At 41.1% G+C, this 25,912-nt stretch overlaps 1 protein-coding gene across 5 annotated transcripts in view; it reads left to right on the top strand.

The window, feature by feature from the left end:
• The first annotated feature begins 274 nt into the window (after positions 1-274).
• LAMA4 (laminin subunit alpha 4) overlaps positions 275-25,912 on the top strand; it is a 149,089-nt gene continuing 123,451 nt past the window's right edge. For 2 of the 5 annotated variants that reach the window (XM_025381901.1, XM_025381898.1), the window contains exons 1-2: positions 276-532; positions 699-1,023. In XM_025381901.1, coding sequence (XP_025237686.1) covers positions 829-1,023 — 195 coding nt within the window. In that variant the 5' untranslated portion in view covers positions 276-532; positions 699-828. Of the gene's footprint in view, positions 550-698; positions 1,024-25,912 lie in introns of all 5 variants that reach the window. The other 3 variants (XM_025381899.1, XM_025381900.1, XM_025381897.1) reach the window with 3 other exon arrangements.

Below are 25,912 nucleotides of genomic sequence, written 5' to 3'. Positions count from 1 at the left end.
GGGTGGCCAGTGAATCTCCAGAGAAGATAGGATCACAAAGAGTGCAACAGTCTATCCCTAGAAAAAAAACCGAAAAACCGTGCTCAAGAAAGTGGGCATCCTGACCCTCTGCCTTCAGAAATAATGTACCTCTGGTTCCTGCCGCTGGAATCCCTTTTCCACCCACTTTCCTGCGAACTAGCGGGGGCCACATAAAAGATCTATATAAATACAGATAAGACATCCGGTACCTTGACTACATAAATAAGAGTGGTGAGGAAGCGGTCACAAAAGCTGAATATTCTTCTAGAGCCCTTGGAGGGGCTCCAAACTGAGAGGGGAGGGAAGGCCGCAGGGAAAGGCGGACCTCCGTGTCTGAAAAGCCAGCTTAGAGTGGGAGGGTCTGAAAGTGGAAGGTAAAAAGGGAGTGGTGAGAATGAATGTGAGAAGGAAGCCAGGACAGCGCAGTCCCCAGTACCGAACGGCCGGGGAGAGGAGGTGGCCTGGCGCTGGCGGGGCTCACCCCAATCCGTCTGCCCTTTGATGCCGGACTGTAGGCTCCGTCCATCTGTAAGTTCTTGAGCCAGAACCTCTGGAAGAAAGAGAAAAAGTGAAAGAGGGAGAGGGAGAGGGAGACAGAAGGGGAGAAGGGGAGAGAGAAAGAGAGAGAGAGAGGCTGGGACTCTCCCTTACTCTAGCACTTTCCCTTTTTTCCTAAGCTGCTGGTTGCGCTGCCACCTCCGGATACTGCACACGGATTGGAGGGAAAATAAGCGAGGCACCGCCGCACCACGCGGGGGACCCACGGAGACCTACAGCGCCCGAGCCCTGCTGGATGTCAGCGGAGAAATGGCTTTGAGCTCAGCCTGGCGCTCGGTCCTGCCTCTGTGGCTCCTCTGGAGCGCTGCCTGCTCCCGCGCCGCGTCCGGGGACGACAACGCTTTTCCTTTTGACATTGAAGGGAGCTCAGCGGTTGGCAGGCAAGACCCGCCTGAGACGAGCGAGCCCCGCGTGGCTCTGGGACGCCTTCCGCCTGCTGCCGAGGTACAGTGTCCCTGCCATTGCCACCCTTTTAGGGCACCTGCGCCCCCGCGGGCTGTGCCACACTCGTCCTTCTCTCTCTCCGCCTATTTCCTCTCCCCATTGCCTTGAGAGTTTCGCCTGGGCTAGGTCAGTTCGGAAACTTGAAATAGTTTTCCTTTGTAAGTTGCATTTGGAGGTTGAGAGTTGAAAGTTGAGGCTTCGGAGTGTGTCTGCTCAAACGGGCGAGAGTGCATGTGTTGGTGCTCTGAGTTCATCTGCTAGACTCTCACTGGGGACTGCAGTAGCACGTCGGTGACTTCTGCCACTTGCGTGTCCCGGTAGTCATTTTGTCAAGCCACAGCACTTAACGTGTGTGCCCTGTCACTGGCTTCCTGCTCCTCTGCGCCGTTAGGACAGTGGGAACACTACTGCAGGCTTTTTGTCTCATATTAGACAAGAAGTCTTCTGCAGCAGGGAAGGTGAAGGGGTGAGTGAGAGCGGCTGGTCATGAAAGGAGCTGTTAGGAAACTGCTGAGAGGATACCTTAAGTAGAAATGAGCCATTGTATTCCAGAAACAAGACGTTTCCATGAAAATCAAGCCTCAGGATACGCTATTGATAATATGTGTATTGAAAGAGCTGCTGTTTGAGTATCTTACAATAGCTTTTAAGTTGGAAACAAAACCGGAATGTAGAGATCTGGTAAAGGAAAATGAATCCAGAACAAGTGGTTTAAGAGCCCCCTGAACTGAAACAGACAACAGCGTGTCCATTGCATGGGAGATGCTAAGAGGGAGGAAAATGAAGTCACCTAAGTTCATGGGAAAGGAAGGAGCAATTGACCTAACAAACACCACACTCTATAGCTATGGTTACAGCAACTGTACAACTAAAACACTTATGTGGATTGACACCATTTCTAACATCACTGATGCATGGATTATTGCTATGAATTCTGTTGTTAGTACAATTATAGTTATTAATTATTGATGATTAAAAATAAGGTGCATGAACATGCTCCTTCTTCAGAGTAAGCCCTATTCACATGCCCCAAAAAAGAGAGAGTATGGACAGGGTCAGAATATACCAACCTCTCACTGTGGTATAAAATGTAGCCTCCATGAGAAAGAGGGAGCGTGGCTTGTGGTCAGCTTCATACCCAGAAACTTGGGGAGAAGCCAGACCAGGAGGGATTTTATGCAATGGGAAGGCTTTGCTTCTCTACAGGCTTGGAATTAACCCCAGGGAAGCATTATCTCCACCTGTTGCTTTGAGCATGGAAAGTCCCTGAATGAAATGCTTGACTTAAGAGTAAGATTGGCAGATAAATAGCAGGACACTCAAATGTGAATTTCAGATAAATAATGAATGAATTTTTGTCACATCCCAAATACTTCAGAGGACATATTTATACTAAAATTTGTTTTCACTGTTCATCTGAAATTCAAATTTATCCGGGCATGCTGTATTTGTGTCTGTTACGTCTAAAGAGACAAGTCATATAGAATTGTTTTTTGTAACTCTCATCCCACAAAAAAAAAAAAAAAAAAAATAGGAAAGTAATTTTTTGAGCTTTAGACAACCTTAAAATTAATGTTCAGACCCCAGGAAATTTCTTATGCGTGCATATGTTTGGTGACATAATAGGAAAGCAGCACAGCAAAGTGTCTTAGATTGCAGGTTTTCAGTCTGATGGTCCCAAGTTGAAATTTCAAGCTCTTTGACCTTGGGCAAGGTACAGATCCCCAGACTGCAGATAAACTGGTACTGACAGAATTTCTTGATGCCTACTTCACACCTCATACTGTTACTGTAATGAAATTAGATAAAATAGACTGCTTAGCATAGTGCTTGACATAGTATAAATGCTTTATATATGCCAAGAGTTGTTATAATTGTTACTATAAAAAATGTGGATGATCAGATTTTAAAAAACCCTTATTCGAGAATATTCCTTAGAACCTTACATTTATGGTTTTCTTTTACTTAATGTTATTGTATCTGTTTATCTATATTCTTCCAACTGGAAAAAAAAAGTCATATGGTGAGTTAAATTTGTAATACTGTCAGAGTCTAATAGGCTCAGAATGCCAGTGGAGGCCTTCAGTTTTGAAAAACAGAAAGAAGATATTAGTCATTCCAGGAAGGTCAAAGTATATGGTGTAGAAAGGGTGAGATTGAGGTAATTATGTTCCCACTGCATAGTTTCACATAATGCCTCCAGTTAGCCTGCGGTCCCATGGCGATCCCAACGCCCCACCATCAGGTTTCCCATGCTCTTTATAGCAGTAAGCAGACCTTAAACCAAATACATTCCGGAGACTTAATAACATGGTACAAACACTTTACTGGATTGGCTCAGGAGATGGTATTTGTGTATATATGGAGAGAGAAAGAGAACACGGACACATTATTCATGCGAGAGGTTCAATGTGTGGATGGGAGGATATTCTAAAAATACGTTCTTTTTACTTGGATTTATATGAATGGTTATTCTGCAATTCTCCTTCAGAAGGAAGGAAGAAAAATATTAAGGCAAGCATGGAGCAGTGGGAGGTGCTTGGCTAAAGGCCTTCCTGAGGTTCTCCTAAGCTCCTCAATAGGCCAGCTTGTGGACTCTCCATCCCTGAGTACTTGGCCCAAGACACAAACTCTGACATGCTGTATTGCTCCATGTGAGCTGGGGAGCAAATACATGAAATATGCACAGAATAAAAGGATAGAGACTGTTGGCTGACCAAAAAAAAGTCTCCTCTTTTCCTTGTAAAACAAGCCAAAGCTTCCCCCGAGATGCAAAGTATTTGAAAAGAAGAGCACCTGTGGGTAACTCCATACTAGTTATGGGGAGGATTTTCCCACCTTTGCTTCTTGACAATTAATCTACTGAGTCTATTATTGCTGAGTTTATGGTGAGAACAGTGATTCTCAACAGGTGATTCTCAAAAGGGAAGACTGGGCAGTTTCAGTAAGGATAATCAGTATTCTAATATTTCACATTAAGGAAAAGAGTCTATTCATTCCACCATGCACACTATAGCAAGAAAAACTAGTCCAAAGTCTTCTTGACCAATATAAATATGGTAGATATGGAAAAGAACTGGAGTGGGGGCAGGAATGAAGATGGGAACAACCCCACAAGAAGCCAGTAACAGAATGTCCTTGGGAAGAGTGAGATCCTTGTCCATCAAAAAGAAGCAGGAACTAAACAAGGTCAAGAACATGAGGTTGGAGGTTACACCGTGTGGCTGGAAAGAAGCCACACAGAGACTGAGAAATTGAGAAGGCAAGGACTCTGCTGACAGGGCAAGGTGGAAGGTGGTGGAGCGGGTGATGGTGCTGTTACTGGCTTTCACAGATAAATGAGAGAATAAGGGATACAATGGACAACGTTGAGTAAATGCCCCTCAGAGGGGAAAAGAGGAATTTCTCTCCTAAAAACCTCAGCTTTGCTATTGTCATTATTGTTGTGTTAACTTCACTCCAAGAAGATCAGTGCCCATGAATGCACCCTACACCAGAAAAACTGACTTGCTAAAAAGAAACTCTATAAAGCAGACTAACTCTGAGGGACTTCCCCTTTTGACTCTTTTCCTTGTTGATACATGACCCCATGTCCCAAAGCATTGTTAGCCTCCTGCCATTAAAAGATTGCAGAATGTTTAATAAAAATATTTTAGATCTCTTTAACCATCTGCTTTCTTTTTTCTTATCTTGGTCACTTGCTTTGAAAAAGGTCCCATGGGATCACACTAAGACCTCCAGTTGCTAGCCTGGGTTATCACTCTCTACTGATGTTCTAACAATTCAATTAGGTAATCTGAACCCCTTACATGCAGTCATTATTTCATTCATTTATTCACCCAACAAGCTGGTTTGGAGCCTTACCTCAAACAGAGCAATAAAATAGGCACAAGGAGGAATAGAAAGAAGCATAGTCTCATCTTTGCCCTCAGGGGTGAGCAATTGAAGAGACAAAAAAAAAAAAATAGGCGGCCATTATATAAAGAACAATGTACTAACATTCTGTAAGAGTGGCTACAAGGTAAGTGCCATGCAAGGTAATGTGAAAAAAATATTATTCCTGAGCTAGACCAGTAGGGCACAAAACTTACTTGCCATACACCAAAATAGGCTTCCAAAACCTTATTTTAGAAGAACTGCAATATAGCGGTGGTGGTGATAGTTAGAATAGCATGGCTCACAGCTGACACTCGTTGAGTACTTACCACATGCCAGATACAGATCTAAACCCTTCCCATGAGTAATTTCCAGTAACTTTCATGACAAGTCAATGTGACTGGTATCGTTATTATCTCATTTGATACACATAGAAACCGAGGCACAGAGCATTTGCCCAGGCCCCTACTTGTAAGTGGCACAGCTAGGAAGGAGTTTATAAAAGCAGTTGAACTGTGCAAAAGTAGCTAGGAAGAGGTGATTAGATAAATAGAAGTATATAGGAATACTTCTAGTCAAAATTTTGGGAATTCCTTTTTTTTTTTTTTGAGACAGCATCTTGCTCTATTGACAGGCTGGAGTGCAGTGGCTTGATCTCAGCTCACTGCAACTCCTGCCTCCTGGGTTCAAGCGATTCCCCTGCCTCAGCCTCCCAAGTAGCTGGGATTACAGGTACGTGCCACCATGCCCGACTAATTTTTTGTATTTTAGTAGAGACATGGTTGGCCAAGATAGTCTCTATCTCATGACCTTGTGATCCACCCACCTGGGCCTCCCAAAGTGCTGGGATTACAGGTGTGAGCCACTGCGCCCGGCTGGGAATTTCTTAAAATGAAGAAATATAAAATGCAATTTAAAGACCATTTTGCAGTGCTTGTTGGATGAGTAGCATAAGTTACAAAAAGCTGAGATAACTTCGCTTCCCCATGTAGTCTAATAACCATGTTTTAGAACTACTCATGTAAGAAAGAAAAAAACTAATACTTGTTGACTTGTACTGTGTCCCATCAACCTACATGAATTATCTTATTTAATACTAAATAGTGAAAATTATACCCATTTTACAGATGAGTTCATTGACATTTAAAAGTGGTAAGTACCTTAACCAAATTTTCAAATTCCTTTCTTTGCTTTCTGTATACCAGGGAGTTTCCCTGATAGAGCACTTTTTTTTTCAACTATAGAGTCTTCTTATTTTCTCTTTATAATGATATTCTAGTGTGTGTCCTCCACATGATGCTACAGTCTATCTTAAAAGCTCTTGATTTAGATTAATAAGTAGGAAACTCATAACAGTATTACCTAAGGAATACCTAGTCTATCTTATAGAATTTATTATAAAATTGCTAAAAAATAAAGAATTTCATTCCCTAGTGTTCCAGAGTTCTTTGATTTAACCAAAGGAAGTTTTTTCTTTTAATGTGATAAAATAAATATAACAGAAACTTTGTCATTTGATTTTTTTTGTTGTTGTTGTTGAAACGGAGTTTCACTCTGTCACCCAGGCTGGAGTGCAGTGGTGTTATCTTGGTTCACTGCAACCTCCGCCTCCTGGGTTCAAGCAATTCTCCTGCCTCAGTCTCCCAAGTTGCTGGGACTACAGGTGTGTACCACCGCGCCTGGCTGATTTTTTGTGTTTTTAGTAGAAATGGGGTTTCACTGTATTAGCCAGGATGGTCTCAATCTCCTGACCTTGTGATCCGCCTGCCTCGGTCTCCCAAAGTGCTGGGATTACAGGCATGAGCCACTGCACCCGGCCATTTGAACTATTTTTAAGGGCACAGTTCAGTGGCATTGACTATATCCACGTTGTTATAAAACCATCACCATCGATCTCCAGAACTTTTTCATTTTCCCAAACTGAAACCGATTAAGCAATAACTTCCGATTAACTCCTTCCCCCAGCCCCTGGCAACCACCATTCTACTTGGTCTCTATGAATTTAACTACTCTAAGTACCCCCTATACATAATCATGCAATACTTATCCTTTTGTGCCTGGCTTATTTCATTTAGCATAATGTCTTTGAGACTCACCCATGTTGTAGCATGGGTCAGAATTGCATTCCTTTTTAAAACGAGTAATACTCTGTTTATATGTACACTATGTTTTGTCCATTCATTTGCTGATGGATATTTGGGTTGTTTCTACCTTTTGGCTACTGTGAGTAATGCTGCTATGAACATTGCTGTACAAGCCTCTGTTTGAGTTCTTGCTTTCAGTTTTTTGGGGGTGTATACCTAGGAGTGGAATTGCTGGATCATATGGTACAGAGGAAGTTTTAAGCCTCAGCGTCTTACAGGGGCCAGGTGAAAAAGAATTGAGTGAATTTAGCTCAGTAAAGAAATGCATCCTGTGAGTGGTGGGACTCAGGAACAGGAGATGGAAGGGTCCCGCTTCCAGAGTGGCAGCCACCTTTCAGCATTGCCAGGTCTTCTGGTTTTATTTTGTCTTTTTCAAAAGAAGACAGAATTTGGATTCATAAGTGAAATTGCTGACTCAAACATTTTTTAATGCCCTGTAGGCTGAGTACATCTGAGGGCCAGATTCAGCCCAAGGATAATTTATTTGTAGCCTCTGTTTTACAATATTTTGAAGTTCACCTTTCATTACAGGCAGAATATGGGCTTACAACCAGACAGATGTGCTGTGAATCCAGCTCCACAACTTTCTAGCTGTTTGGGCAAATTGGACCATCTTTTAGATACTCAGTTCCTTTAATTGCAAAATAAATAGAAATACACTTGCCTTGCAAAATTCTTGTGAAATTTAGATGAAATAATATATGTAAGCTGCCTAACACAAAGTTAGCTCTCATTTCTCTCAGTCTATCCCTCCTTCCTTTCCCTAATTTTTTCACTCTCTACCTCTGTCTATCTTCAGGTAAAGCTTTATACTATCTTGTTAAAAGTATTTTGTTATCAAACTCTTTACTTATTGAATAAATTCAAGTACTTTTAACTCTTGCTTAAAATTTGCTGATCATCCAACATTGGAGAAGAAGACTGTCATTTAGTTTTTATAATCATTGTGTCTTTCATGGTTCTTTAAACAGCCTTTCCCCAGCAACAGGAGGATCTGAGCAGTTAAGAGAAATGAATGCTAAATCCCTAGAAAAGCTAAAGAAAAAAGCCAACAGCGACTGGGCACGGTGGCTCACGCCTGTAATCCCAACACTTTGGGAGTCCAAGGCGGGTGGATCACGAAGTCAGGAGTTCAAGACCAGCCTGGCCCAGATGGTGAGACCTCCGTCTCCACTAAAAATACAAAAAAATTAGCTGTGCATAGCGGCGGGCGCCTGTAATCCCAGCTACTCGGAAGGCTGAGGCAGAGATTTGCTTGAACTAGGGAGGCGGAGGTTGCAGTGAGCAGAGATCATGCCACTGTACTCCAGCCTGGGTGATAGAGCGAGACTCCATCTCAAAAAAAAAAAAAAGAAAAGCAGCTTTGATATGACAAGGACAATACCTTTTTTCCCCTCATAATTAAATTATTAAATCTGACTTGTCACAGTTTCTTGATTTAAAATACCAAAAACACGCCCCTACTTTAGGGTTTTTTCTGGCTTGTAGTAACCATATGAATATAATGATGGTCAGACATAATTTTGAGAACTTTGATTGGTTAAAAGCCATTAAAACCAGATTGCTAGTATATGCTTTGAATCCAAACCTTAGCATTTCCAAACAATCATATTTTTTTCTAAAATAAGTAAATCTAGTCTATTGATGTCTAGTGACCATATAGAAGAATATTTAAATACCTACTCATATTTGCAAAAGAGCAGCATTCTTTTTTCAACTGTTTTTCTTTTTTGCTCTTGGTGTGGTAAAGTTAAATTCTGGGAAATAGTTTACTAAAGGGAAGTTTAACCACAGATGTTTGTAATTCCAACTTAAGTTTCCCATCAAAGTCTTAATGAAATTCAGCTGCCAGCAGTTCAGCTCTGAATCTGAGTCTTTTTATCATGAGAAACTTGGGGGAAACAACATTCTGAAGCTGAATGGTAATGGGAAAATTTCCATATTCAGCCCAAATCCTCTCCATAAAGAAAAAAATACTTAAACAAATTCTGTTAAAAGCGGGAGGAGAGATGGTGAATATAATTTGAGTAATATGCAAAATGACCTTCTTTTCACTCCTAGGACTTTCTTCGTTTTTCTGTTGTGTTTTGGCGTAGGCTAGAAATCCGTGTTTACCTAAATGGAATGAAGTATATACATTTTTTACTTCATAAGAACTGATGAGTTAGAGAAATCCCGTAACATTAACAGCTGCATTAGCACAAGTCTTTTGCAAACTAGACCAGTAATCCAGGCTGTACTCTACAGCTAAAAGGACCCCTGACCATGATGCAGACTTTGCATATTAATATTTATTTTGAAATTATGCCATTTTGGAGTGGCATGATTGCTTCAAAGGAAATCAAGGACTCTAGGGATCGAAAGTACCTTCACTAAAACTTCCCTCACACACACAACTATTACATGGAACACTGTTGTCTATGTACAAAGTGAAATGCAACATGGCATGCTGAACCAAGCAGCTCTAGAAAGCCAAATGTCAGTCCAAAGAAACACATAACATAGACACCAGCCAAAGGGAAGAGAAATGTCTAGTAAGCCTCAGCCCCTGGGATGCTAGGACTATAGAACCCTCTAGAATCACGGCACAGGGCCACAGCACAAATTCAGGGTCTGGGGCTGAAAACCCTGGCAAGCCTCTTCTTCCACAGCAGAGGTAGTCCAGGATGCCTTTCAAGCTTCATGGCTATATGTGTGTGTTTCCCTTTGATGAACCGTGATACAATTTGACAAGCTGAAGGTGTTACCTAAGTGTTACCTCTTTTCCTGCTGATCTCTGTCCTGAGTCCTAGGTGGTTCTGTCAACCCCCAGGTCACAGATGAGGTGCTAAATGCCTGCTATTTGGAGATTAAACAGTCTGAATATCTGGAGATGGACTGCAGTTTCATTGTAGTGCATGAATAATTGCCTCATTTTATATTGTTCCTTTGAAATTGTTGTCTGCCATGGTTAATGCCAATAGACACCCTGAAATTCCATTCATAAGAGACCTGAAGCCTCCCCTGCAGCGCAAAATTCAGCATAAAGGAGACCTGTTTGAATGCAGAGTCAGTGGGTGGTTATTACTGGTTACATAAATCTATCATACCTCGCAGCATGAGCCATGAAATCAAAGGAATCATAGAATGTCAGATTTAGAAAGGAAGTTTAGAGATTCAACTCTCTCATTTTGTAGGTGAGGAACCTAAGCTGAGAAGAGAGGGGAGGTGTGGGTGCTCGACCCCGGACACGATGCCCATTAGCAGTAGTACACGTGCCACAGGGTAAACCCCCAAATTGGAGTTCAGCCTGGGAGGCCACGTGGGTTCTTGGCTTCACACAGGAAGGATTTCAAGAGCCAGCCGACGGAGTAAAATGAAAGCAAGTTTATCAAGAAAGTAAAGGAATGAAAGGATGCCTACTCTTCAGACAAGCAGTCCTGAGGGCTGCCGGTTGGCTGTGTTTATGGTTATTTCTTGATCATACGCTAGACAAGGGATGGATTATTTATGAGTTTTCCAGGAAAGGGATGGGGAATTCTCAGAACCGTGAGTTTCTCCCCCGTTCAGGCCTTATAGGATAACTTGCAGACGTTTCATGGCATTTGTAAACTGTCATGGCGCTAGTGGGAGTTTCTTTTGGTATGCTAATGTATTATAATTAGCATATAATAAGCAGTGAGAGAGACCAAAAGTGGCTTTCATTACCATCTTGGTTTTGGCATGGTTTGGCTGGCTTCTTTACTGCATCCTGTTTTATCAGCAGGGTCTTTGTGACCTGTTACCTTGTGAAACCAGTCCTGCTGACTTCCTAGCTCACAAGGAACTGTGTCTTCTGACTTTTTTGCCTTATGTTCTTTCCAATTGTTTTAATGGACTGAATCATGCTAGCTTTATTTTATTTATTTATTTTTGAGACGGAGCTCTGTTGCCCAGGCTGGAGTATAGTGGCACGATCTCAGCTCGCTGCCACATCCGCCTCCCGGGTTCAAGCGATTCTCCTGCCTCAGCCTCCTGAATAACTGGGGTTACAGGCGCCCGCCACCATGCCCGGCTAATTTTTGTATTTTTAGTAGAGAGAGGGTTTCACCATGTTGGCCAGGCTGGTCTCGAACTCCCGACCTCAAGCAATCCACCTGCCTGGACCTCCCAAAGTGCTGGGATTATAGGCATAAGCTACCGTACCCAGCCTCATCCTAGCTTTAGAACTAGTGATTATTACCTGGGCATATCTAGATATCTTGTAAAATATATCTACTTCTAATATATTATTATTCTTTTACTCTTGTTTCTGTTTATCCTTAAGTTGAGTCATCAGTAGGAGATTCCCATGTAGCTGAGTAGAGCTAGACTATGAGTCTGTAACTATTCTGATTCTCGGCTCCATCACTAACAACCAGATCACCCTTGCCAGGTAAAGAAACCTGGTCAATTCCTCTACCTGCTGGGGCCTCAGTTTCTATCCTAAAATAAATTTAAAATGATTACTTCTAGCAACAAAATTCTATAATTATTTAAGAAATAGGTTAAAATTTATGCCAGTTAAAGGGAACCTGGGTTAAGATACTGAATCACATAGTCATAGCTGTTGCCCTAGTTAGAACCCAAGACTTTAAGAGTCCGGAGCCTGAAGGAAACACAGGGTCCTGGCCTGTGGAAGGGGGTGCAGAGGGGTGGTTCCTAACAACTCCAGATGTGGGGCTGGGGCTGATCTGCAGCACAGGGTACCAACCCGGCCACAGACATGAGCCTCTCCAAGGTGACACAACAACGAGGCTTCCCTGAGAGCCTAAATGTGTCTCCGTGTGGTCAATGAATGTTCATGGGTCTCCCATGCCAGGGTCCAAGGGTGCTGCCCCCTACTCTATCTGGACCCTCCAGAATGCCCCTAAACCTATCCCCACTGCAGAGAGACAGCGAAGTAGACAATGGAAGAGATCAGGGACTGGAGACCCACTGAGCAGAGACTCATGTCAACACATAACAGTTCAGTGCCAAATGGCAGAGGGTCCAGAAAGATGAAGGTATTTTTACTCAATGAGAAAGGAAGGGAAAGCCAGTGACAGATTATTAATCATTATAAACATCAACATGAAATACTCACATTATATTATACATCGTACAGCTGTCCACTAGATCTTAATGACCATGTAAAGAATTATCTTGCTTTAGATTGGGCAGAACACAACATGTGGAAGCAAAAGTCAGAATCGTTGGTGTGTGAGGGGATGTGCACTGGTGTCTAAATGCCCTGATTGTTGCTGGCTGTGGGGAAGAGGGCTCTAAAACATTGCTACTGAAAGTGTGGTTCAAAGATGGCAGCATCGGCATCACCTGGGAATGTGTTAGAGATGCAGAATCTCAGGTTCCACCCCAGAATCAGAATCTAATTTTCACCATATCCCCAGGCTGTTCATCTGCACGTTAAAATATGAGAAATGCTAGGCTCTCAAACACAGGTGGGCTTGAATTTTGAATGGACTTAGGGGAAATTGCAAATACAGAAAATTTCAAAAATGTTTTGATGTAATGATGGAGGAAGACCCAAAAAACATAAATTATAGCTAAGTCTAGTAAGGGGGTTCACAGGCTCACCCATGCTACCTGAAAATGTATACTTCAGAATAAAATACAAGCCTCAAAGGAAACTGCTGCTTTGAGACATCTAAAGGAAGCTGATAAGGTAAAGTCACTTCCTGAAACCATGGCACACACATACTGGGTGCTCAGAATGTATTTTTTGAGAAAAGACATGAAATGACATGGCAGGTTTTTTTACTCCCACCTAACTTCTCACCACCCATAACCCAGTTACCAAAAGACTGAAGACTCTGTGTCCTTGAAGGAAGTAGAGCAGAGGCAGGGGAAGAATTTACTTGGGGAATCTGCTCAAAAATAGGAGGTTACTCACACTTTTCAGGGAATAGTGGGATTGTGATGTTTTTCTTGGTAACAAGAGAGTCATTCTGATTCAGGATGTCTCTCCAGGGAGTGAGGAGTGCAGTCTGCGTCCTAGACTAGAAAGATAATGTTAGGAGACAGGGAAGACCTAGTTCCCCAAAATGAAAATTGCCAATGGCTATTCCTCCAGCTGGTCCTTTTCTAGAGGGATTGAAATCTGCAGGCAAGGCCGGGCGCGGTGGCTCAAGCCTGTAATCCCAGCACTTTGGGAGGCCGAGATGGGCGGATCACGAGGTCAGGAGATCGAGACCATCCTGGCGAACACAGTGAAACCCCGTCTCTACTAAGAAATACAAAAAATAGCCGGGCGAGATGGCGGGCGCCTGTAGTCCCAGCTACTCGGGAGGCTGAGGCAGGAGAATGGCATGAACCCGGGAGGCGGAGCTTGCAGTGAGCTGAGATCCGGCCACTGCACTCCAGCCTGGGCTACAGAGCGAGACTCCGTCTCAAAAAAAAAAAAAAAAAAAGAAATCTGCAGGCAAGTGCTTTTGAGTCAGGTCTGTGTCTCCTTCTCTATCAGAGCAGACGTCCCCATTCTCCCAGGAGACTCGAGCTATCCTTGCTGCAGCATTTTAGCTTTTAATTACTAAGCACTTGATTAGCACTTGCTGTGTTGCAAATACTATTCTAAGCACTTATGTGTATTATGAATTCATTTATTCCTCATAACAACCCCATGAGGAAGGCATTAATATTAACCCCATTTTACTGATGACGAAAATGAGCCAGATAGCAGTTAAGGAACTTACGGTCGTAGCTAGGAAATCTGACCTCAGACTCGTAAGCTTCACATTATAATGACCCTGTAACATCTGTTTCTAAGTCTCAGAGTGCCTTAGCAATACCCCAGCTAATAAAGGTTTCCCGTACTACCGTAGCAGTCTCAGCAGTTGACAAGTCTGTAAAGAACATTTAAATTAGTGGTATGTTTAGTCTTTGGCCTTGTTTTTAAGTTATAGAGTAAACTAAGTATCATCTCAGTAACAATGGGGAGTCCTTCCCTTAAACATAGGAGTAACAGTTGATGAAATTTCTGAATGTGTATATATATATTCATGTGACTCCAGCTATGCTGAGCATTGGTTTTTCAGTAGATTCCTGAGTCTAGTTTGTGGACCTACAACTTAAAAGATCTTGAAAAGGATATGGAAAGAGCTGACATGGTAGTAAAAACATGACCTCAGTTCCTAAAAAAAAATAAAATAAAAATTGAGCTACGATATGATCCAGCAATTCCACTGCAGGATATATAACCTGAAAAAAAGAAAATCAGTATATAGAAGAGATATCTGCACTCCTGTATTTGTCGCAGCACTGTTTACAATAGCAAAGATTTGGAAGCAACCTAAGTGTCCATCAACAGATGAGTGCATAAAGAAAATGTGGTACATATACACAATGGAGTATTATTCAGCCATAAAAAGAATGAGATCCAGCCATCTGCAAAAACATGGATGAAACTTTATGTTAAGTTAAATAAGCCCGGCACAGAAAGACAGATGTCACATGTTCTCACTTATTTGAGGGATCTAAAAATCAAGTCAATTGAACTCATGGACATAGAGAATAGAAGGATGGTTACCAGAAGCTGCGAAGGGTAGTAGGGGGTTGGTGGAGAGGTGGGAATTGTTAATGGGCACACAAAAAATAGAAAGAATAAGACCTACTATTTGACAGTACAAGGGGATGACTATAGTCAATAATAACTTAATTGTACATTTTAAAATAACTTGATGTAATTGGATTGTTTGCAACTCACAGGATAAATGCTTGAGGGGATGGATAGCCCATTCTCTGTGGTGTGCTTATTTCCCATTGCACATAGTCAAGTTATTACTGACTATAGTCATCCCATTGTGCTATCAAATAGTAGGTCTTACTCATTCTTTCTATTTTTTGTGTGCCCATTAACAATTCCCACCTCTCCACCATTGCATACCTGTATCAAAACATCTCACATACCCCAGAAATATACACACCTACTATTTACCCACAACAATTTTTAAAATAATAAAAAGATTAAAAATAAAACAATTTTTAAAAAATGACCTCAGGGGAAATGATTAGATAAAGTATGTCAATCAGGAAAACTAACGAAGGTTTCGAAACAGTTTACCTTTTAAAATGTTTCTCTACAAATGACACTAGAAAAAGAAAGGAAATTTAACAACGAAAAGGATTCAAAAGACAGGCTTGCAAGAAACACAGGCTGCTAACTCCTTTAAGCACTATATAAAACAATTTGTCTGAAATAAGTGAGTTATTCACTCGGCACCCAAGGAATAAGAGTATAGTGCTCACCATTCAAGGTAGCAGTGATTTGATCTGGAACACACCCAGGTAGTCTTCTACCCTTCTGAACTAAGAGAAGGACTGTAGCGGCAGTCACTTGTGAAGTGCATTATAACCTGAACAGGGGGATGTGTGAGAATAATGTTACCCCAGATTTTCACGTGCAGGCATCTCTCTACTATTTCTCCTCTCCTCTAGCCTCATGTTTTAAAATGTTTTTCCTTCTGCATTAGTCTGCTGGGGCTGCCATAAAAAAGTACTCCAGACTGAGTGGCTTAAACAATAGAAATTTATTTTCTTATAGTTCTGGAGGCTAAAAGTCCAAGATCGAGGTGCTGTCAAGGTTAATTTCAGGTGAGGGCTCTCTTCGTGACTTGCAGATGGCCACATTCTCACCGTGTCCCCACATGGCCTTTCTTTTGTGTATATGCAGAGGGAGAGAGGTCTCTGGTATCTCTGCCTCATCTTATAAAGATGTAAGTTCTATAAGATTAAGGTGCTCCCCCTACAATATCTTTTTTTTTTTTTTGAGATGGAGTCTCACTGTCACCTGGCTGGAGTGCAGTGGCACATGATCTCTGCTCTCTGCAACCTCCACCTCCTGGGCTCAAACGATCCTCGTGCCTCAGCCTCCCAAGTAGCTGGGACTATAGGTGCCTGCCACCACACATTTTTAGTAGAGATGGGGTTTCACCATGTTGGCCAGGCTGATCTTGTACTCCTGACCTCAAGTGATCCACCTGCCTCAGCCTCCCGAAGTGTTGGGATTTACAGGCATGATCCGCCACACCCAGCCCATTTAATCTTTATTGCCTGTATTTATTACCTCTTTATAGGCACTATCTCCAAATACAGTCACTTTAGGGGTGAATTTTGAGGAGACACAATTCAGTTCATCACACCTACCAAGTGAAATGTATTAAGTAGTAACTCATTTCTTAATGAGGCAAAGTAATTTATAACCACAAAGGAAAACTTCTGAGAAAATAAGATAATGAGTGTAATTGCCCTGTTTTAACTTTAAGCAAAAGCCAAATTTAGCACTTCATTTTAATTGTACATTTTTAATAAATATGTCACCATTACTATTTATTTATTTATTTATTTATTTTTAGACAGAGTCTTGCTCTGCCACCCAGGCTAGAGTGCAGTGGTGTGATCTCCGCTCACTGCAATCTCTGCCTCGCGGATTCAAGCGATTCTCTTGCCTCAGCCTCCCAAGTAGCTGGGACTACAGGTGCCCACCACACCTGGCTAATTTTTTTTATTTTTAGTAGAGATGGGGTTTCACTATGTTGGCCAGGCTGGTCTCGAACTCCTCACCTCAAGTGATCCACCCGTCTTGGCCTCCCCAAAGTTCTGGGATTACAGGCGTGAGTCACCGCACCCGGCCAACTTTTAATTCAATATTTTGAAATATGGAAAATAGTATGTCAGGCTCTGTACTGCCACATTGTATTCCTTAGGTATCCAGGGACACTCCATGATCAGTATCAATATCTTTACTCTCTTTTTTAGCAAAAAGGTGCCCACTACCCCAGCAAGTGCCATGTACCCTACAAAGATGAATAAAACACAGAGATGAAACAAGTACACTGTAATGCAATATAACTAATTTCTTATGTTACGAAAACTCTTGGAGGATTTAGAAGGAACATTCACTCCTGGTGGAACATTCCCAGGTGACTTCATGGGCAAGGTGGCATTTGAGTTGAATCTTTAAGATTGAGGAAAAGGATACAAGCTGAGGGGACAGGATGAGTAAATGCAAAGACACGGGGTTTCTTCTGGAAAGGGAAGAGTCCCAGTTTGTTGGGTTGAACCACAGGGAGCCATCAAAGACTTCAGAGCGGAAGAAAGAGAAACACAGTGAGAATCGTGATTGTCAACATTAATCTGGACACAGGCTCCTGGCTAGATTGGGCAATAGGCAGCAGAGAGCCTGGAATCAGGGTAACCCATGTCGTGCATTGGTAACCGTCCAGGAGATCCTAAGGAGGCCTGGATTTGGATGCTGGCTGTGGTCTGGAAAGGAGAGAACAGACGCTGGGATCATCGCCAAGGTTCTATCAAGATGGTTTGTCATATGTTTGAAGAGTAAGGATGAGGGAGAAGTCAAAGGTGCTGCTGATGTTTGTAGAAATGTATTAAATCATGGGAGAGAAGTCTCTGCAGAGACCTTTTAACATAAAACCTAGTAAATCAGTGGCTTCCAGACTGAGGCTCCATGGAAATGCCTGAGGGTACAAGGCCTCCGGAGCAGCAGGAGGTTGCTCCCTACCTCCTTCAATCAGAGCAGCTTCTTTGTCATCTGTTTTATAGATGAATTTCACATGAAATTTTGCTGGTTTTTAAAAAAGGGCTTCTCTGCTCTAAAATATTTGAGAACCACTATGCTGGGGCCTCCCAAGTTGATATTCTAAATCAAGACAAGTCTCCAAAATGTTACTCAAAACCTTATTCAAATCAGTGCCTCCCAGGCAGTTTCCCAGCAGTACACACGCCTACCTCGGGCCAGTACGTGTCACCGGTTGCATTGAGCAGCTGATGCTCAGAGCACCCCTGTAATAGCTCCAAACATGAGCTAGAAATCTTTAAACAATCGGTGCTCTCCTGAGAGATATTTTTGTGCTTCCTGTTCCCTGTCTGATGATATTTTTGGCCGTTTGCAAGGAAATTAGGAAATTCCACTTTTGTCTCAGTCATTACCTGGGAGTACTGAGAACAACAACAAAGGAGCTTCGGAGAGAGGATAGGATGGTAGTGGGTAGACCAGATAACCACTATCTTTTGATCTTCGTAGGAATGACCAGATGTTTATTCAGTTTTTATTCTTCTAAACCAATTATTCCATTGCAAAGAATGTCATCTTACTCTGAAACGTAAACCACAGTTGCTTACCTGCACCCTGAGCTAAAAAGATAGCTCTCAAGTCTTACTCTCTCCTTCCTCGATACAGAATTTCACTCTCTCCTTCCTTGATACAGAATTTCACCCCATTTGTGGTCCAGAAACTGTTTCCAATGATCTCCAAAGGGCAAAAGTACTTCCATGATGAACATTATGTCTATAAAAATCAAGAAAATAAGCATCAAAAACTTCAGTTTTTCATGCGAATTACAAAAGCATCAACCTAAGCATTTCATTGTGTCATGAAGGCAAACTACAGCTTGTTTTAATTTGCCTTATAACATATCTGCAGTATACCCAGGGAGAACTGATGTTCTAATGAATTAGGAAAGCTTCTTTTATGTCCTTCTACCTGTAGCTTGAAGACCTCAGCTTTTAAAAAGCTGTTGATATTGAACAACTGTTAAACTGGCAGTTATTCACAACTGTCAAATATTGGAATTTCCAGTAACTACTGACTCAAGTAAAAAATAGTGTTGATACTTATTAAGCTTTCATGATTTACAAAGTGTTTTCTTACATACTTCCACCTTTAATCTTCACAACCATCTTACAAATCAGGCAGGCCGGAGGTTATTCATCTAATTTATGGAAGCATGGAAATGTTAAATGAGAAGCCCAAAGTCTCCTAGCATGGAACCTTGTTGAAACAGCAGGAAGTTTCATAGAGTTCTAGACTGTTAGAATGTGAAGAGCCTAGAAATCATCATGCTGCTAATATCATTGAAGAGGAAGAAACCAGAGTCAGACGTTGAGTCACTTCCCCAAGTTCCCACACAGGGTTTCTAGAACTGGAATCACAACCAAGTTTACTGGCTCTGGGGTCAGTTGTCTTTCTCTACTGCATCACAGAGCAGGGATGCCATCACGGGGGTGTTGAGACATTAAGTGAACTGGATCAGACAAGAATATATCCATGTTTACCTTCATCTTATAACTTATGTAGCCATCTGTGTCATAGAACTAAGTAATTTATTTAATTACTAAAACATTGAAAGTTCTCTTTGCCTTTGGTCATTATATTTATGTCCATTTTGAATTTAATTTATAACCAAATCATGCATCCCGTTTCTTTCATTTCAAGCACTTTTTGCCTTGGCCCCATATGGCTATCAACCCCTTAAACCATGCTCTCAGCACCTATACTTAGAAAGTAAGCATTCGAGTCCATTAAGATTTCAGAATTTCCAGCTAGAGTTTTCTGGTGGTCACATAAAAATAAACAAAACATCCTTGATCTTAAAAGGAAGAAAGAAAGATCTATTTCAAAAATGAACAATAACACTTTTGTTTGAAAAGTTGAAGAATTATTTTTAAAATCCCTAGACCATATCATGTCTGGTATTCCTCCTGTACACAGTGATCGGTCAGATTTCCACATGACTTTAAGAAACTTCCCTAACATGTACCAAAACAATTGAAATGTGAGAAATTAATGAAGAAAAGGAAATGTTGATAGCACCGAAGTGGTCCACTGTGGCACTTGTACCCCTCCACGACCTTCTCAATCTGCTTTATAACAATTCTGAGTTTCAGCAGCTCCATTTTTATATGTAGAATTTTTCTACTGTTAATGTCACAGGCCAAATCACCTTAGTTTTCTAACAGCAAAAAAATATATAATACCTGTTTCTCAAGAAAATCTGCCAATTCCCAACAGAACTATAGAACTTTATGGTATAATCCAGGGACTTTGCTGTGAACAGCATCTGCTGAGATGTGCCCTGAACCTAATAGAGGACAAGGGAAAAGGGATATTTCAGGAGTTTGGAGCAGCCCCACGTGGTCTGCAAAATAGGAAGGTTTTGGGGAGGCAGGAGAGTTCTAACCCTGCCCATTCCATGGCCCATTTTCAAAATGACGGACACTGTCATGCCTCATTCTCACCCTAGTCCTTGATGTCAGGAGGATCCTCAATATGGTGAGAATAACACTGTATTTAAGATGAAGCTGATGTCTGTGTAAGGTCAGAGTAATCGTCTTTATGAGTATTATCCAAAGATATTTGGATATCCAAATATCTTTGTAAGGTGCTCAAAACCTCTAGGTTTTTATTAAAGGGCTGGGCTCTTCCCAGTCTCAAACAGTATTTGTGGTTACTTTGGAAGATGAAGCACATTTTTGCCGTGCCCTGTGTTTTTGGACATGCAGTATATCAAAGTATTCAGCGGAAATAAGCATTCTGTTTTTTTTTTTTTTATTAGCACATTTTTTTTTTTTTTGGTCTTCTCTTCCATTCAGGTATGTTGAAAGCTACGTGTTGGATCTGTTTTTCAGTTATGACATTAGATCTTCATCTGAGATTATCTAAACTAGTTTGGTTTTCTTTTGATTATAATCTCTTGTTTTTTTAATCTGCTAACACAAGCTCATGTTTATCTAGAAATGCACTTTCTCCTCAAAGTCATGAATCAGCATGAATTTCCTTTGAGTTAGTTCAAATCATCTAGAAATTAACAAATTTCAAAAAAGAAAAAATATACTAAAATGTCAAAACTTTATGAGAATACTTTATTTGCTGTATCTCAGCTACTCAGTGACTAGGTTTATGACAGTAGAGTACTGAAAACCAGGTGCACCAGGTTCTTGTTTTCATTCTTGATAGGTTCTAAGTTCGTTAAAGCAGTCTTGCAGTTACTCAGAGAGCCACAAAACCAAGTGTTCCTCTTGTTATCTTGCTTAGCTCACTTTGGGTAAAATGCATCAAACAGCAGAATGAAAAATAAAACAAAATATATTTGTTTTTATAGTTGAATGACATTCTCCCTATGTATAAGTTATAACTTGAAAATTATTACTGCTTCCAAGATTCCTAACTTTCAAGCCACATAAGAGTGACTCATGGGATCCTGGTGGCCACAAAGAATTAACGAGGCTTCCAGATGTGCCTAACACTTATTTCAGGAACTAGGGCAAGCCTCCAACATTATCTACAATCTGTGGAGAGAGAGTGGTGTGTCCATGTGAGTATACTGTAAGCCAGAAGGTTGCTGAAGATGTCACAGAATTTAATTGCTGATATTAAACTAATCATTCCAAAGAAATTCCCAGCAAGTAGAAAAAAGTAAATTCATTGGTGTTTTTATTGAGCGAGATTACCAGGAGTGAAAGATGCCTGCTTGAAGCAATGAAACAACAGACAGAATATAAGTTTAACTCTCTACCTTAGGAGGAGTAAACTAAAAACCCCTATACTTTCAGCTTCAGTTTTCCTCCTTTCAGAAAGTCCTCCACACCCCACATCTACCAAAGAACCATTTTTGATTACCGCTCTTCCCCATGTTAAAAGTAATCTCTTGCTCCTCTTAGCTCACTCAGCATTTCTTTGTACCTCTCATGATACTACAATTCTTAGCACTTTCTTCCAAATATTCTAGTAAGTTACAGATACTACTTAAATTTCCCCCATTGAACACCTAAAGGCCAGGAGGGTCCATGATTTATCTTCTGATTCCCCCAAATTGCCTGTGTAAGTTCCTTTTAAAATCGGTGCTCAAAAAAATTGTTTATGCATTCCACAATTATTTGTTGAAAACCCATTTTGTGCCAGCCCCTGGGCTGGGCCCTGGATAGCCAGTGGTACCTGAAGCAGAGGTAAAATGAATAAAGGACCATACCAAATACTGAAAGCCAAAACAGTGCCTACTTTTCTTTTTTTTTTTTTTTTTTTTTTGAGACGGGGTCTCGCTCTGTCACCCAGGCTGGAGTGCAGTGGCCGGATCTCGGCTCACTGCAAGCTCCGCCTCCCGGGTTCACGCCATTCTCCTGCCTCAGCCTCCCGAGTAGCCGGAACTACAGGCGCCCGCCACCGCGCCCGGCTAGTTTTTTGTATTTTTTTAGTAGAGACGGGGTTTCACCGTGTTAGCCAGGATGGTCTCGATCTCCTGACCTCGTGATCCGCCCGTCTCGGCCTCCCAAAGTGCAGGGATTACAGGCTTGAGCCACCGCGCCCGGCCAACAGTGCCTACTTTTCTGCTCATGGTATGTGTATGCTCTGATACAATTCTGCTGTGTAATTCTGAAGAACAAGTCGAGATAGCATTCAGCGTGACATCAATAGTCAACCACGGTGTCCCTGGCTGCTCATTCCAGGAGCTCTGTGCTGCGAGCAAGAACGCCTTTTAAGCTAAAAGCTTTGTCTTTCCCACTGTATATGGAAAAATTGACTATGCACTTTCATGGAGAAGGTCTAGCTAAGAAATGTTTATATTGGAACAAGCCCCATCTCTAAATCTGGGCTTGTTGCTGAATGGTATTTTGTTTCCTTGGATCAGGGAAGGGGTCTGGAAACATCTGTAATGAAAGTATTGTTTTAACATCAGCACAATTTTTTTCCTCAAATGACAGATAACACAATTGCCTTAAATCAAACACTCTCAGCCTTCCCCATTCATTTCCTTTCGTAAATGTGTATTATTTTGTTGTCATTAAAATGGCAGTGTGAAGACTAGATTTGTTGCACCCCAGACATTGCCATTCCCTTTGCAGTCATTTTGTTTTCACTTCAGTTTATGTTCTTTACCTTCACTTTTAGAAACGTGCTGTAACAGAATAACTATCTCGATCACAACAGTTACATGGGGGCAAAATTCAAAGCTCCAAAATGATGGTATATTGTAAAGCAATTCTGAAACTATCCTCCAAAATTTTTACTCAAAAGAAATGTACACATTATGCCATTTATAAATGAAAAGTTAAACAAAATACATATTTACATTAAATAGTATTTCACAAAAATCTAAAAATGAAATCTTAGGGGAGAGAAATTAGGGGAAGAAATCATACAAAATGCCCTTAAATAACATGAAAAGGATGGAAATTCTGTAGCAATTTTAAATACCATTCGCGCTTTAAAAAAAATAGAAGTAGCTTATGAATGGTTCATGATGTTGTAGTTAAAATTGTATTCGTGTGTATTTACCACTTGTTGCAAAAGTCTGTTTTTAAATAAGCTCCCCAAATTAAGGAGCTGAGTGTTCAGGATAGTAATTCATCTGCCTTGCTTTCTGTAAGCAGTTAGTGCTTGGTGTATTTGTTTATTAACAAACTATTTGAAAATGACCTTGTTACCAGTGTCCCTGAGCAGACTGCCACTCTGAAATACTTGGATTTTAGCCTAAAAATCCATTCTTCTGAGCCTTTTTAGGTGTTTGACACATAGTAGAGATGTAAAATATTTGCTAGATGGGTTCTACTGCTCACATTTTACAAAGAAGAGCACTTGGGGTAGAATCTCATTATCATTTGTCTCATAAAATTTGACTCATAAAACACATGACAGAGTGGGAGTTCAACACACAATCCTAAGTTCGGAACCAGCTACAAACCCTCTGTGGGATATAGCCTTCCTTAGTGTTGAAGGATGAAGGTGTTGGTTTCATGGCTCAGTCAAAATTGCAGTGATGGTATTTTATTAGTACAATTTATGGGCCGCAGTTTTCCTGTTAGGTGGGGCCAGACATATGTCAAGCTGCCACATATTCTGCCTGAGCAGACATCTGCCTCTGATTCATAAGGGAAACACCTGCACACAGGCTGGTGTGTATTACACAAAGAGGCATCCTTTTCCACGGCCCATTGTCAGATCCCTCAAATGGAACAAAGGAGGTGTCAGGGATACAGCTGGATACCACTGGCTTCTATCAGGAGTTGACTTTGCTAACGAGGGATCTACATTATTTGCTTCGTGGCCTATTTCTATCTATACTATATAAAAACTGTTAACTAAAACATCAGTTATAAATTATTATATTTAAATTAAGAATAATTGTCATATGTCAAACCAAGTAATAAGAGAGGGCTGATGAGCAGTCTCTGAGGACTATCTGATAGTCTGGACTGTCCATCTGGACTCAGCCACACACACTCGTGGAGCAAACCTGAGTTTGCTTAAGAGAGGTCACTCCACCTTACCCCATCCACCACCTGCATTCTCCACTCCAAGAAGTCTGGGGAGTGGTATTGAGACCTTTTGATGACAATGGCACTTTCCTGAGAAAAAAGGGAGACATACTAATGGGATATCTTCTATGAGACTCTTGATAAATCTGATAAACTTGAACAGAGTTGACTTTTATCTCAGATATCCCAGGGAAAGGCAGAGATGGACAGCATAAGTTTGTTTGCAGCCCCAGAAGAGGTGTGAGCTTCAGCAATAACACCACAATTTTCCAGCATCATTTTCTTCATCATCGTCCTCGTCAAGAAGTGTGGTTGAGTGAGTAGAGCACTAACGGTGCATCTCCTTGCTCTATGTAAACAGCTTTCAATAAGTTCCTTACTTCGCTAGGCCTCAGTTCTCCCAAATTTAAAATTAGGAGTTAGATGCAGTCCTTCCCAGCTCTGGCATTCTGCGTTTCTGTAATGCCAAGACACATTCAATAGATATTGATTAAGCATCTGCTCTATGAAGGCACTGAGGATTCAGCAACAAATCAGGTGAATCCAGTTTCTGTGCTCAGGGAGTTAAGTCTTCCAGGGAAGAAAGACAAGGAACCATTAACTTAAACGTTGCTAAACTGTGTGCCCTAAAGAAGAAAAGAATTGCAGCTCACTCAGGAGAACCACTTAAAACAAATAACCCTGGTACAGACAAGTCCAAAAAGAAGAGAAGAAACTAACAGTTATTGAACACTTTCTATGCATTTATATTGGACATTAAATGCTTTAAATATTAGTTGATCCTCACAACCATTCTAGAAGGTAATAAGGTGGGCAGCCCCATTTTTTCAGAAAGGGAAAACAAAGCCTAGAGTTAAATAATCTGGGCAAGGTCACCCAGGTAGGAACTGAAATACTGATGATCTCAGGCTTTCTGCTGCCTCAGGCTGTCTCCAAAGGACATAACTATAGGAAATTACATCCACCGCAAGGAATAGATTGCAGTGTATCATGTCATGCCCATGGCAGATCAATCAGTTAGGTCTAGAGGCTGGGCTATCTTAAATGTGAGCATATTTGCAGGAGAAATTCATTCATTCACTCAACAAGCATTTACTGCACAGCTGCCAGGTGCATGGTGAACAAATGGGGACTGAACACAGACACACATGGACATTTCTTAAAACAGCCAAAAGTAGATTTATCACATCCTAGCCATTCTGGCTGTAAATACTAAAGAAGTAATACCTAAGTGTGCATGTTCCTGGGGAAATAGAAGTAGTTATAGAGCTATTAGAAGCATCAGAAAAAAAGAAAAGGACAAAGAATTTAAAAGAAATTTGTTCCCAACCTATGAACTGCTCTTGATTCTTTCATTTAACATTTAATTCACTACAATTGTATTGAGAAATCTATCAAAATTGACTAGTTGACATGGATCCCACCTTTGTATACAAACCCTTATCTATTTTGATCCTCCGAAAATATGCTCCATCAATTGAACAGGGGAAAATGTCATTTTGCTCAAGTTGTTATAAATTATGATAGGGGAATTTTGATATGTGGAGTGCAATCCATCTTTCTTTAGATAGTGCAATTTCAATCCCCAGATGGATAGAATTCCATTTGTTAGCTCTTTTCAGTCTTCTACTAGCTATTCCAGAAATATGTTTTGTAAGAAGCACTTATGTCCACGCCATTTCCTACCTGTGGCCCCCAAAGAGACCATGCGAAATTTTGTTGTCACCACTAAATGAATGTTTAGAATAATTACAGCTAAAAAGATCTTTCCATTTCAACAAAGAACAATTATCTTGCAAGAGATGACTTCAAAGAGTTGAACTCAA

This window comes from Theropithecus gelada, chromosome 4, assembly GCF_003255815.1.
Source record: "Theropithecus gelada isolate Dixy chromosome 4, Tgel_1.0, whole genome shotgun sequence".
In the NCBI taxonomy this organism is placed as follows: domain Eukaryota; kingdom Metazoa; phylum Chordata; class Mammalia; order Primates; family Cercopithecidae; genus Theropithecus; species Theropithecus gelada.
Note: the sequence above shows the minus strand (reverse complement) of the source record. Positions and strands in the feature narration are given on the sequence as shown.